The sequence below is a fragment of the Ranitomeya variabilis genome, chromosome 5, assembly GCF_051348905.1.
Source record: "Ranitomeya variabilis isolate aRanVar5 chromosome 5, aRanVar5.hap1, whole genome shotgun sequence".
NCBI classification, from domain to species: domain Eukaryota; kingdom Metazoa; phylum Chordata; class Amphibia; order Anura; family Dendrobatidae; genus Ranitomeya; species Ranitomeya variabilis.
In genome coordinates this window covers 173,309,131-173,321,204 of record NC_135236.1, presented here as the reverse complement: position 1 = coordinate 173,321,204, position 12,074 = coordinate 173,309,131, and the positions used below count along the sequence as shown (strand labels likewise).

Here is a 12,074-nt window from a genome sequence, read left to right as displayed (position 1 = left end):
GTGAACAGTCTGTTCTGTAAGTTGATATGTTGAAAGCAGGAAAAATGGGCAATCGTTAGGATCTAAGTGACTTTGACAAGGGCCAAATTGCCGCCTAGCTCAGAGCATTTCCATAATGTGTAGTCTTTGGGTATTCCCAGTATGCTGTAGCTACCGTAGTACCTACCAAAAGTGGTGAAAAAAGGGCAATTGGTGAACCCATGATATTGGAACCCAGGCAAGGAGACATTCAGTTATGAGGAGGGCACTGACCAATGTGATCCACAAAATTATATTTTAGTACAAATTACTGATGAAGTTAATGGTGGCTTTGATAGAAAGGGGTCACTACATGGTAACAATCTCATCGCATATAACGCTGTATAACCACATGGTCATTATATCTTTGCTGAACCCCGTCTACAGCTAAAAGTCTCCACAATGGACGCTTGAGGCTCAAAGCTGGAGCACAGAGTAAAAGAAGATGGTGGCGGCCAAATGCATGCTTACCTAAAGGGGTGACCCCAGAATGGGTACGACCCAGCAACAATCCCAAACTGTTCAGGAATGGTCTGAGGAACATGACAATACTTCTGAGGGTTTGGTTTGTCCTCCAACTCCGCATTTCTCAATCTAATCGTCTGTGGGAAGTTCTGGAAAAACAAAACCAATGCATGGGGGACCTAACTTGCCATATACAGGGCTTGGGTTTGATGGGTCAGGACTGGTTTGGAGGCAAGAAGGGGTCGAGCACAGTATTTGGCATGTGGTTCTATTGTTATGACTGACTGGACTAATTAGTGGATACACTACTGTTAGATGGAAAGTACCTTGTAGTCAGATTCCTGCTGACAATGGAGTTGCATGACACTCCTCCAGCTCCTTCTCCATGTTATTTATTGCAAAAGTGTCCCTTAGTTATTCAGACATCACCATCATATCCCAATTTAAAGGAAACCTGTCACCAGTTTTGTCCTGTGTCAACTAAAACTATGACCTTAATCAGTGACTGTGCTGCAGTCCATCAATGGTTATATAACCCCTGACTCCCACTGTATACTCCCCATAAAAACTTTTGAAGTTCTCCCGTGCTGTATGTTAATCCTGTCGGTCCGGTCCGATAATCACTGATGGATGCAGCACAGGCATTGAATAAGGTGATAGCTGTAGTTGACACAGGACACAACTGGTGTGGTGACATGTTCCCTTAAAACCAATAAGTGCCTCTACCTTTATGTAATAGAGGCAAAGTAATCATTCTTAAAGCATAAAATGACACTCCTTCACCCCAGAAATGCCACGGCAAATAATTGCTTATTTTGTCATGACAACAAATTTGATAAGCTAACAATGATTGTGTCAGATAAAGTATGCATATTACTACGTGATGGAAACCGCTGCCCATTAAACACTTCTGGAGTGGGTACGTGAAGAAATGATCACAGTAAAAAGTCCAGGCCCGCTGGGACACAATGGACATGGGGGGTAGTGAATACTTGTCAAATGGTGACCGTAAGTTATGTCACACAAGGTGAGAGGAAGGAAAGGGTTAAAGAGGAAGAGGGTGTAAGAGCCAGACAAAGAAAAAAAAGGCAGACAGAGGAGGAGACAGCTGCAGAAACTAGGGACACTATCACATAAGGAGGACAGGAAAAGAAAAGAAAAGGAAAGAGAGGAGAGGAAGAGGGGAGAGAAGAGAGGAAGAGATAGAGGAAAGCACAAGTGACAAGAGAAACACTAGATGGAAAGAAAGATGTTGGTTAGATTTTCCATACATTTTTTTGTGTCCATTTTTCACTTTTAACCTTTGGTATTCTGTCTAAAATGCCCCATCCTCCTGCATATCTACTGCACCAGACAGAGGGCCATAGGTCCAATTCAGCAGTGGAGCGAGAGGTTTGGGTGTTGTGGCTATAAGATGAACTTTACAACTAGAGCTGTGTGGAAGCAGTCTTGGTTTCTCTCTTACCCTTCCCAGACTGATGGCCTATTAAAATATCATTTGCATTATGAAAGCTATTTGCACACACAAGGCAATGGTTCTCTGCTCCTTCTTCTGCTCTACCCCAAATAATCCTCCTGGCTTATACACTGGATATAAAGGCAGATATGAGCCATGTTATAATGCCTGGTCAGAGCCCCAGCTGTGGGTCAGCACGTACGGGCATTACTCCCCACTATTCTCTCCCTCGTGGATTTGCTATATCTGCTTGAATGGACCTCTTATAGCTCACTTCTGTACACCAAAATATTAGCAATATAATCTAAATATTCCTTTCCTTAAACACAATAGCTACAGACTATGATTTCTTAGCTCTCATATTTTTCATTCTATAGATTTCTAAAGTATGAAAAACTTAACTTTTCTGAATTTTTTTAATTTAAAACAAATTCAAAATGCTATAAAATAACTGTAAAAATGGTGTATGCCTTTGCTCTGTGTTTTTTTTTTCTTTTTTACCGAGAGTTGGTGATGTACCTTGGACACACAGACCTCATATCCAGCCTATATTACTGGCAGGGATGCGTCCTAAAAAAGAGAAAATCCCAAGGAACAGGTTCCCAACAGCCTAAAAATAAATGTAGGAAATGGATTGCAGAGTTAAACTGCATGGCACTTATAATTAAAGATAAATCACTAACATATGTAAAAAAAAATATTTTCTAAATTTTAAAAGGTGTCCATGGTATTTAATTGTGAAGATTTTCTAGAATGCTTTAAAGTTAACATACCATGTCAGATCAACAGGTCCGTACAGCTCTTGAGAACAGGACTATCTCGCACTGCCGTGCACGGGAAGCTGGTTATGCATGTATGGCTCTCTATTCACTTTTATGGTAGTTTTGGAAGTAACCAGGCAAGCATATCTGTGAATATACCATAAATGTCAGAGTTAGGAATACCCCTTTAAATAGGTTTTCCCATTTTTGAAATCAATGCCATGTTGCAAGTCAGTGGAGGTTTAACCAGTGGGACTCTCATTACGCCTGAAAATGAAAGTCCCCTCATAACAGTTCCTTATAATTCATGCCCTACCACCTTTTTTGCAGGAAACAGCACAGCCATTTTAGACATCTGACACTGAACCCTATAATGAGGTATGGATTGCATATCCAAGCGTTATGTACCGTCTAGTGATGAGCGAGCGTGCTCGGCACTGCCCAATACTCGTCCGAAAATTTTGGGTGCATGGGTCCGCTCGTTACTCGATCCAGATAGCAAGATCTGGAGCAGAAGTGACTAAGAGACAGAGTGAACTACGGTTTTGGGAGAGAACGCCTGGCAGAAAGGACCAGAGTTTATCATTCTTGAAGGCCTAGACAGGACTGAGTGTGTGAGACAAGTAGAAAGTCCCGGGTTGCAGTTCCAGAGCATCCGTATTAGAGAGGATAAATACCGGCCATACTGGCACCATTGAGTGAAAAGAAGACACAGAAATGCGGGTCAAGTAAAGGACTCTTGGTAAACATTACTCTAGAATCGAGCTGGGTTGTGGTGAAATAGTGAGAAACAGTAGAGACAGAGGACAAGTAAAGGGAGTAAAGGAGAACAATAGAGAAACAAAGGAAGGAAACTTGTGTGGAGAATGCTTTGAATTGTAAAGGAAACGTTCATAACGCTGTGTACCCGCTGTCTCTTGTATATATTCCCTACCAACTTCCCGTTCAATAAAAAGTTTATTTTTAAATGGTGGTCTTCCTCATTGAAATGTCCAACACCTGGTCCTGACAAATCAGCAACATCAGTTACATGCGGCCTGCACAGGCGTAGCACCCTCACAGCACAAGTCCACACACCCAGCCAGGACCCCCACCTTTATGTAACATACCGGGGTATACAAGATAAGTACCTCACCCAGCGCTATCTCCCTGCACCACATTACTCTTGGCGCAGTCAGAAGGATCGAGTCTTGCGAATAGTAGAACTGAGTGATGAGGGAAAGACTTGAGATGTGTGGAGAATGGTGACTGTTAATAGGTCCAAGTTGGCACCAAACATGCACTCTGTGATGGTGGTTAGTGGTGCAGAACAACAAGAAGATCCCACCCATCATGGGAGTAGAAGGAATGAAAGGGACAGAAGCGGTGTCTAGCCCTTCAGAGGGTACGCCTACAGAAGGGAGTATTGGAACTGAAAGTGCCAGTCTATAGCGAGGAGTGGTCATTGGAGGAGAATGAAGTGGAAGGAAAAGGCCTGCCTAGTAAGATGTGACTTAAGAAAGCGGGTGAAGTCGTCAGAAAAACTGGAAAATCAGCCTGAAAAAAAAAAAACACCCAGTGAAAGTTGGAGTCGTGGCAAGCCTTGAGGGAGACGCCGCCATTTGTGGGTTGTGAGTCGGACAAGCAGTATGAAATTATGATGGCGTAATAGGAGATATTGTTGGCGTGGAGTGAGTCACCCAAAGGGAAGATTGGCAGAAGACGTTTGCGCCAGCTGATGGCAATAGCGGAAAAGAAGGTGAGGCCGGGTGGCCTGATAAAGAATATGTAAGTCGGACAGAAGCAGGAGCCTTTTACGGTGGCCTAGTTCGAGACCTGTGGTAGGGCCCTATGAGACCAGATGCCAGAGGGCCCCCCACCCACTCTGGAGGCCACTCCACCGAGCTGGAGGTGATCCACAACCCTGGGCACGCATCTCTTGCCACTCGAGCAAAGTGGATTGCGGGGATAGTTCAGGCCAAGAAGAGGATTGGGTCCAGGCTAGCTGGACAGCCCCAGCTTAGAAGAGCTAGTACAGCATATGACACTGGGTGTGGTGGTATACTTTGATTGTGGGAGGAGCTTTGGCTTCCTGGTGAACACCTGGTACAAGGTCTACGAAAAATGCTGGCTCCATCTGCCACGGTCCCAGCCCATTGTCTGAGAAGCGTGCTCAGTTTCTGAAAGAATATGGGTCACAGGGCAGGCTCGCAATAGTGGTTTCCAGAATAAGCTTGGAGGCGGAAAGAGTACCTTCGGCCATACAGCCTCGTCGAGTGGTTTAAGCGCCTAGGGCCATGACACCCCCAGGTCTGGGGGCTCGTATGAGGAACAACAGTGGGGAGACCACCTCAAGTTCCAGTGGGCCCTCGGTGAAGGAAAAGACCACGGGACTGATGGAGGTAGCAGCCAACCAAGCAGTAGTGTTTGTGGCTCAAGTGTGCTTACTTGGCTGTGTATGTGCGAAGAATTGAGGCCAAGAAAACCCGGGTCTGAAAGCCACAAGTTGAGAAACCGCTTTTGAAAACAATCAAGTGAAAAAGGCCAAGTTATGCTGGTTGCTCCCTTGTTTAAAGGCCAAGATTCCAGTGGGTCTAGGACCCATTAATGTGGGACTCCCCATGTTGATAGTCACGGATGGCTGAAGTTATTGCCCCACCCCCCAAGTTTTTTGTTGCACTTATAGCACATTCCCCTGCCGGATTAAAGAGACACTACAGCCGCTCGAGCGTCCTACACCCTCCGTCAGGAACTGAGCATTATCCAGTAAGGATGATGTCTCTAAGGGACTGTGCACTTGTCTCATGGGCAGGAATGAAGCTTAAAGAATTGTGTCCTCATCTTAAGGACTGATAGGAGACAAATGGACTGTGTCCACAATGAAAAGAGCTACCCTCACAGGGATGGATTGTATTGTTGTCGGTAAAGTTAGATTAACCCAATGAACTGGTGCCAGGTTAGGAAAGCAGTATCATGGACTCGGATCATCATAAGTTCCATGGTCCTAACCAAGAGGCTCAGCACACACAAAAGAAAAGAAATGCTAACTAATCTAAGCAATGTGCAGGAGATCGATTCTTCCCTGGTAACTGGTCTAAGCAATGTGTGAGAGTGTCTTGGTGTCGAACTCTATTTGATAATAATAAGTTATGTGCAGGAGGGTGTCCTAATGCTACAGGTTCCGGATGGCCGAGGACAGCCATTATTAAATAAGGGGAAAATGTAAGGACATGTATATACTGCCCTTGTTCCCTCTTGAAGAAAGGAGTATAATGTTATGTGATGTATAATGTGAATTGTGATATGTGTTAAAGGTGTTAGTAATATTGATAAGGTGTGTAGTTTGACAATGTTTGTAATTTGACAATAGGGTTAGTGAGAGTTAATGTTTGAGACTAGCCCAGAGTGGGAAGGGCTAAGTTGAAGGGAAAATGATGGCTTCCTGTCAGTGAGGCAGATGGAGCCTGGAGTGCATAGAAAGAGGACCTAAGGTCCTTTGTGAGCAGTGTCACATTCTGGGGTGTCCCTAAAGTGAGAGGAGATCGGAGGAAAGGGATGGCGATATCCAGAGCAGAAATCCACACACCCTCACAGGATCCCCACTTTCATGTGACATGCCAGGGCGTACAAGATGAGTATCTCGCGCATGATTACAGCCCCGCGCCACATTACACAACTGTACCTAGAAGAATTGATGTTGTTTTTGAAGGCAAAGCACAGTCACACCTAATATTGATGGGATTCAGATTCCCTTTTTTCAGTCACTTTGCAATTTTAGCAGATAAACATAAACTATGAACACATCTATCTTTGAAAGCATTCTTTCTTTGCAGAATTTTTTCCACAAAACTTCTGCACAGTACTTCAGGTGAAGAAGTTTCTAAGACTGAATTTACAAATATGATAGTTTGCAGACAGTTTGACACGAAGCACTCCCTAAAATGCATGCATCAGTAAAGGTAGTACGGTAGATAACATATAACATGTTTTTGTTTGTGCAGTGTTTTTTATATCTTGTAACCAGTAATAATAATCATCCTCAAACTTTACACTACAGACAGTAAATCAGGATGAGAAAAATAATGAATTTGGGACAATAAGTGATGGTCATATTTTTGGTTTGTCAGAATCTTTTCAAAACAAAAATGTAACCATGTAAATTTTTTTTATCATATTGTGTTGTTTTTTTTAAAGTACAACCATATGCCTGATCGGATTTGAGCATGAAATATATGGTACTAAACCCATGTCCTGCATGGAAAACTAACTGTTCTTACACAGAACAACCAAACAGCATTCAAATACAGTGAGGGAGTCATTTAAAGGGGTTACTCAACCCCTTTAAAAGTAAAATAATAAAAAAACAATAATTGCCTGTGTATTACTGCAGAACCATCAGGGGTCCTTTGGGCTTTGTTTACAAGGGGCTGTCAATTAGTGACCTCAGCACTCATGTGCGATACTAATGGCATGATGAGCGGGAATTGGGGAACAAACAAGCGCAATAGGGTCTTATCTGACACTAAAATAATTATTTTGTACCACGCAACATTTTATGAGTGATCAGCTGCTGCCGATACACAGGTCGCAAGACCAGATTCAAGTGATGAAGGAAAAAATGTCTATTATTCCGTGCTGCTGGAGGAATGATAAGGATCCAGGGTACAAGGAGCTGTATTTCTGCAGTTTTATTATGGACGCGTTTCGAAGTATAACACACTTCTTTAGGATACAACCACATATCAGGATACAGCTACATGATATGTGGTTGTATCCTGAAGAAGTGTGTTATACTTTGAGACGCATCCGTAATAAAACCGCAAAAATACAGCTCCTTGTACCCTGGATCCTTATCATTCCTCCAGCAGCACAGAATAATAGACATTTTTTACTTCATCACTACTGGCATCATGACTCCCGTCGCTGAACAGATCAGTAGTATGGCATGTGACCGCTGAGGACCCTGGTTGTCAGGTCGAGTGACCCCTTAAGTGGTACTTATTAGTAATCCAATATCTACTGATCCTGCAGTTAAAACTGCACTTTCCTAACTTTCCATTAAAGATTGTGTGAACATGAATGTGTATTACACGGCCAGTAATCTAGACTATATTGCATTAAAGCCAGTCTTCCTATCATAGTGGAACTGTCAAGTTTTCTTACAGCAGATACAAATGATCAGTCATGCTTCATGACTCCTGCCTTCTATCTAGCAAATTACTAATTTCCTCAACTATAAGCTACAGAAAACGGCTGCACAAAGTTAATGTATGCAACACTGAACCTAAGAGAAGAGTACAAGCCAGGTAGATAAAAAGGAAAGGCACAAAAACTTTAATGAAGATGAAAAGGATAGGAGGACGTGTAGAGAATGTATGGAAGAACTCTTTGCCACAATGTAACAGGAGAGTTACAAGCAAGAGAAATAGAGGATGGAGAAGACAGTGGTCTGACAGGAAGAACAGAAGGACTTGTATTGTGAGAGAAAGATGGGGAAGATAAGATCGGAAAGAAGCAGTGGAGGGACAACAGGAAGATGTGATGAGAGACAAGAAAGCAGCAGAGGTAAAAAGGACGGGAGGGGGAAAGAGAAGGAAGAAGGCAGACTGTGAAAAGTGGGGAGGGGGCGAGAGAAGTAAGCAAAGGGAGGGGATGCTGAGAGAGATAAGTGTGCAGAGATGGAAAATAGAAAAAGAGCAATGAGAAAAAAAAAATCACAAAGATGAAAAAAGAAATGGAAAGCAAGAGAGGATGGACATGTGGAAAGAATGGGGAGGGGAGAGGGCAGGTGGAGCGAGGAAGAAGGAATGGAAAAAAAACAAACTAGGAGATGCAGATATAGAACAAGGGCAACATAAGAGAATGAAAAAAAAAACAGCCAAGAAATTCAGGAGGTAGAGAAGAAAAAGTAAGAGCGGAAAAGAAATAGCATAATAGGGGTTAGAAAGTACAAATGGGGAAGAGGTAGACAGAGAAAGAGAAGGGGAAAAGAAAGATGTAAGAGCACAATGATAGGAGAGGAAAGCGAAGTCACTGAGGGGAACATAGGAAAGAGAAGGAGGAGTGTGAGGGACATAGAGAGATATAGAGACATATAGGCTGGTCACATACACAGCATATATGGGAAATGGAAAGGAGAAGAAGCAAAATATGCAGAAATATTTCTTACAAAAAGAGGAAGAAGATGTAGAAAAGAGACATTAGGCTGTGGAGAGTACAGAAAAGCAGGAGGCAGAAAAAGACATGATAAATACAGATCTGGCATGAAGAAGAATCAGGGAGAACTGCAGACAGGAGAAGACAGGCAGGTTGGGAGAGTCAGATGTGAGCGGTAAGATAGAGAAGAGACATGAGGAGAGGCGAGAAGGAAGGGAGGGGGAGAAACAAATGAAAGAAATGAGGAGACAAGAAAAGAGTGTGCTTTACAAAGATAAGAGGAACAGCAGTCACCAAATGGAGAAAAGGAGAGACTGATGACAAACAGGAAAAAGGCAGGGGGTGGAGGAAGGACTGCCATGTCCCTAAGACAGGGAGGAAGGAAAGAGTGGGAAAAATTGGGGAGAGGAAAAAATATATACCAGGGATTAACTGTGAAGAGAAAACAACAGCAGGGGTGGGAGGAAGAAAGGAGGAGATGAAGGGGAGAGACAGATGGAAGACAGGAGAGGGGGAAGGGAAGAATAGAGATATAAAGTGCAGAGAAAATACAGAGAGGGAGATGTAGAAAAGGCAGAAGTTGCTGAGATGGTGACGATAAGGAGTAAGCAGGGAGCAAGAACATGAGACAGAACACAAGAAAAGTGGCAAAGAGTTAAAGTAAGAAATAGACAAGAAATATGGATATCCAACAAATGAAGAGTGCATGAGGCAGAGAGCTGTACAGAGGAGAAAGGCAACAGATCTGGAAGGAGAAGGGTGACCTGAGCGCCTGTGCTGGCACTGCTGGCACTACCAAGACCCCCTTACGGGGTCAGCCATACTAAAGAGGGGAGACACTCTGGGCCATCTGTCCAGCACCCAGGAATATTCTTCTTATTGATGATTACTTTATATACAACAGGTCTCAGTGGCTAATATGGTCAGTGCCAATAACACGCTGAGGCACTAATGTAGGGGCACCAATATCTGACATTAGAGCACATGGAGTCATAGGCCAAATATTAAGCCCCCGTCACACTAAGCGAGGTCGCTAGCGAGATCGCTGCGGAGTCACAAGTTTTGTGACGCAACAGCGACCTCAGTAGCGATCTCGCTATGTGTGACACGTAGCAGCGACCAGGTTCCTGCTGTGAGATCGCTGGTCGTGTCGGAATGGCCTGGACCTTTTTTTGATCGTTGAGGTCCCGCTGGGTAGCACACATCGCTGTGTTTGACACCTTACCAACGACCTCGTTGACTACAACGTCACACAGGATGTCCCTCATCGAGGTCTGAATCGTCATAATAGCTGCCATGTGACAGGGTCACAATGACCAACGACATCGTTGTACAGGTCGCTACAGGTCGCCGCATCGCTGCTGCGTCGTTGGGAAGATCTCACTGTTTGACATCTCACCAGCGACCACATAGCGACGCAGCAACGATCCCTGACAGGTTGTATCGTTGTCGGGATCGCTTTAGCGTCGCTAAGTGTGACGGGGCCTTTATGTTCTCACAATAATGTGGGAAATAGCAACAATAGAGGACTCTATTGTGTAGAAAACGTTTCTACAGAGGAGTATACGAGCTCTCCAGACAATGCTGTGGGTTTCCTCTTCACTGCAGAATGCCCTGTATCACTGGCATCTTCTGTAATTACAGGATATGACCACTCCATTATGATTGGGGGCCCATCAGTAGCTTTCATTGGATCTGTCAAGTGTAAAGTCCTAGGCAGAGATATCCCTTACCTCATCATACCCAAATAGGGGACAGTAATTATGAAGGTGGGTAATTATAAAGGTGGGTATACACACTGCCTCCCATCCTAGAGCAGCCAAAAACGTGAATGACAAGTCCTACCGTAGATGTAAAGCTCTTATCTCCACTGGAACAATGCTTAAAGGTAATGAAGCATTGGAGATGGAGTACTGACATCAATGGCTGTCCCTGCAGCTTATGGATTCCCTGGGTTTCCTGGATGCTCTTCTGAACTTTCTGCCCTAAAAGTAATAGATTTGGGTTCTCTACTAAAGGGATATTCAAGCCTACATTGCTACATAATTCAGTAACTCTAGATTGGTGCTTGTCCTGGTGCTGGGCACCCCATTGCACACTAGAATAAAGAATGTTCTCCCCTAGATGAATTTAACACAAGCTTGGCCAGGGCCGAACAGGGGACACAAATTCAGTGGATAGGTGCTCATTTACATAGAACAAATAACCCTTTAAGGCTAAGTGCACATTAATACTGTGATCTCTGTTGAGCACGATATTAGGGTTTCTGCTAGAATCCCCCAAAAACTGGATTCTAAAGGGAGCCATTTACCTAAATACATCCGGAGTCACTGCCAGGACTTCATTTACAGAATTCATCTTTCTATAACATGCACAGAATGTGGCAGACCATGTTTTGTGCATATTAGAAAAAGTAGAATACTGCAAGGACAGAGGCCAGACAGCGATTTATGTGGAAGTCTCCATGGGGGCTGTGCCATGGTTCCCATCCGGCCTTTCAGGGATTCCGACAGAAACTCTGATGTTGTCCTCGGCAGAGAGCGCCGTATGAGTGTCAAGTCCGAGGGTTCTCTAAATGAGGACGTCATATACAGTTACATTAGCCCATCTGTTTCTATGTATTGCAAAGCAATTCAAAAGCAAAGCAGCACCAGGCAATGTCTGCACCATGCTCATTCCCCATACCGTATCTACACCTGCCTTGTACAGCAACCAGGACAGTGACAGAAAGGAGTGGTTCTGTTCTCCTCCCAAATAAATGGTCACATTTCTAATACACTACTCTGACATGTCTGGTTAGTCGTCTATCATGGTAAAAGTGAAGTGATTGGGGGCTGGCGGAATCTGTGTGAATGGAGGGGGAGTCAGTGTTCTGTGTCTAGACACTATGTACGCATCCCCAGCTTATTGCAACTTTAAAAAAAAAAAAAGTAAAAAGATTTGTATCCTGCTCATATTCTTTCTTCCCATTTCTTAAGATTTGGAAATGAAGAATGTTCACGAGAATGCTGCAAACAATACAAAATGATGAAGTATTTAGATTTTGTTTTACTTTCTTAAAGTGACATTACTTATTCATGTGCTCAAATTGTTGGTGTCAGCTCAGCAGCCATGGTTAGACTTGCCCACCAGAGATCTTACACCGGGTACAAGTTCTGATGCAAAACGGACCAAGACAGAACCAAGTGTCATGAGGAAACAGCGCTCCTACATACTTATTCTGAATGACAGATCGGTGC

The 12,074-nt window shown here is 43.7% G+C and overlaps 1 protein-coding gene across 6 annotated transcripts in view; it reads right to left on the bottom strand.

Moving 5' to 3' along the window:
* The window catches only part of ZNF710 (zinc finger protein 710), a 239,113-nt gene that overhangs the window by 19,818 nt on the left and 207,221 nt on the right, over window positions 1–12,074 (bottom strand). The window contains exon 4 of one of the 6 annotated variants that reach the window (XM_077263519.1): window positions 2,713–2,847. The exons of the other annotated variants lie outside the window; for them this stretch is intronic. Coding sequence (XP_077119634.1) covers window positions 2,713–2,715 — 3 coding nt within the window. The 5' untranslated portion in view covers window positions 2,716–2,847. The remainder of the gene's footprint in view (window positions 1–2,712; window positions 2,848–12,074) is intronic. 6 annotated transcript variants of the gene reach the window in all.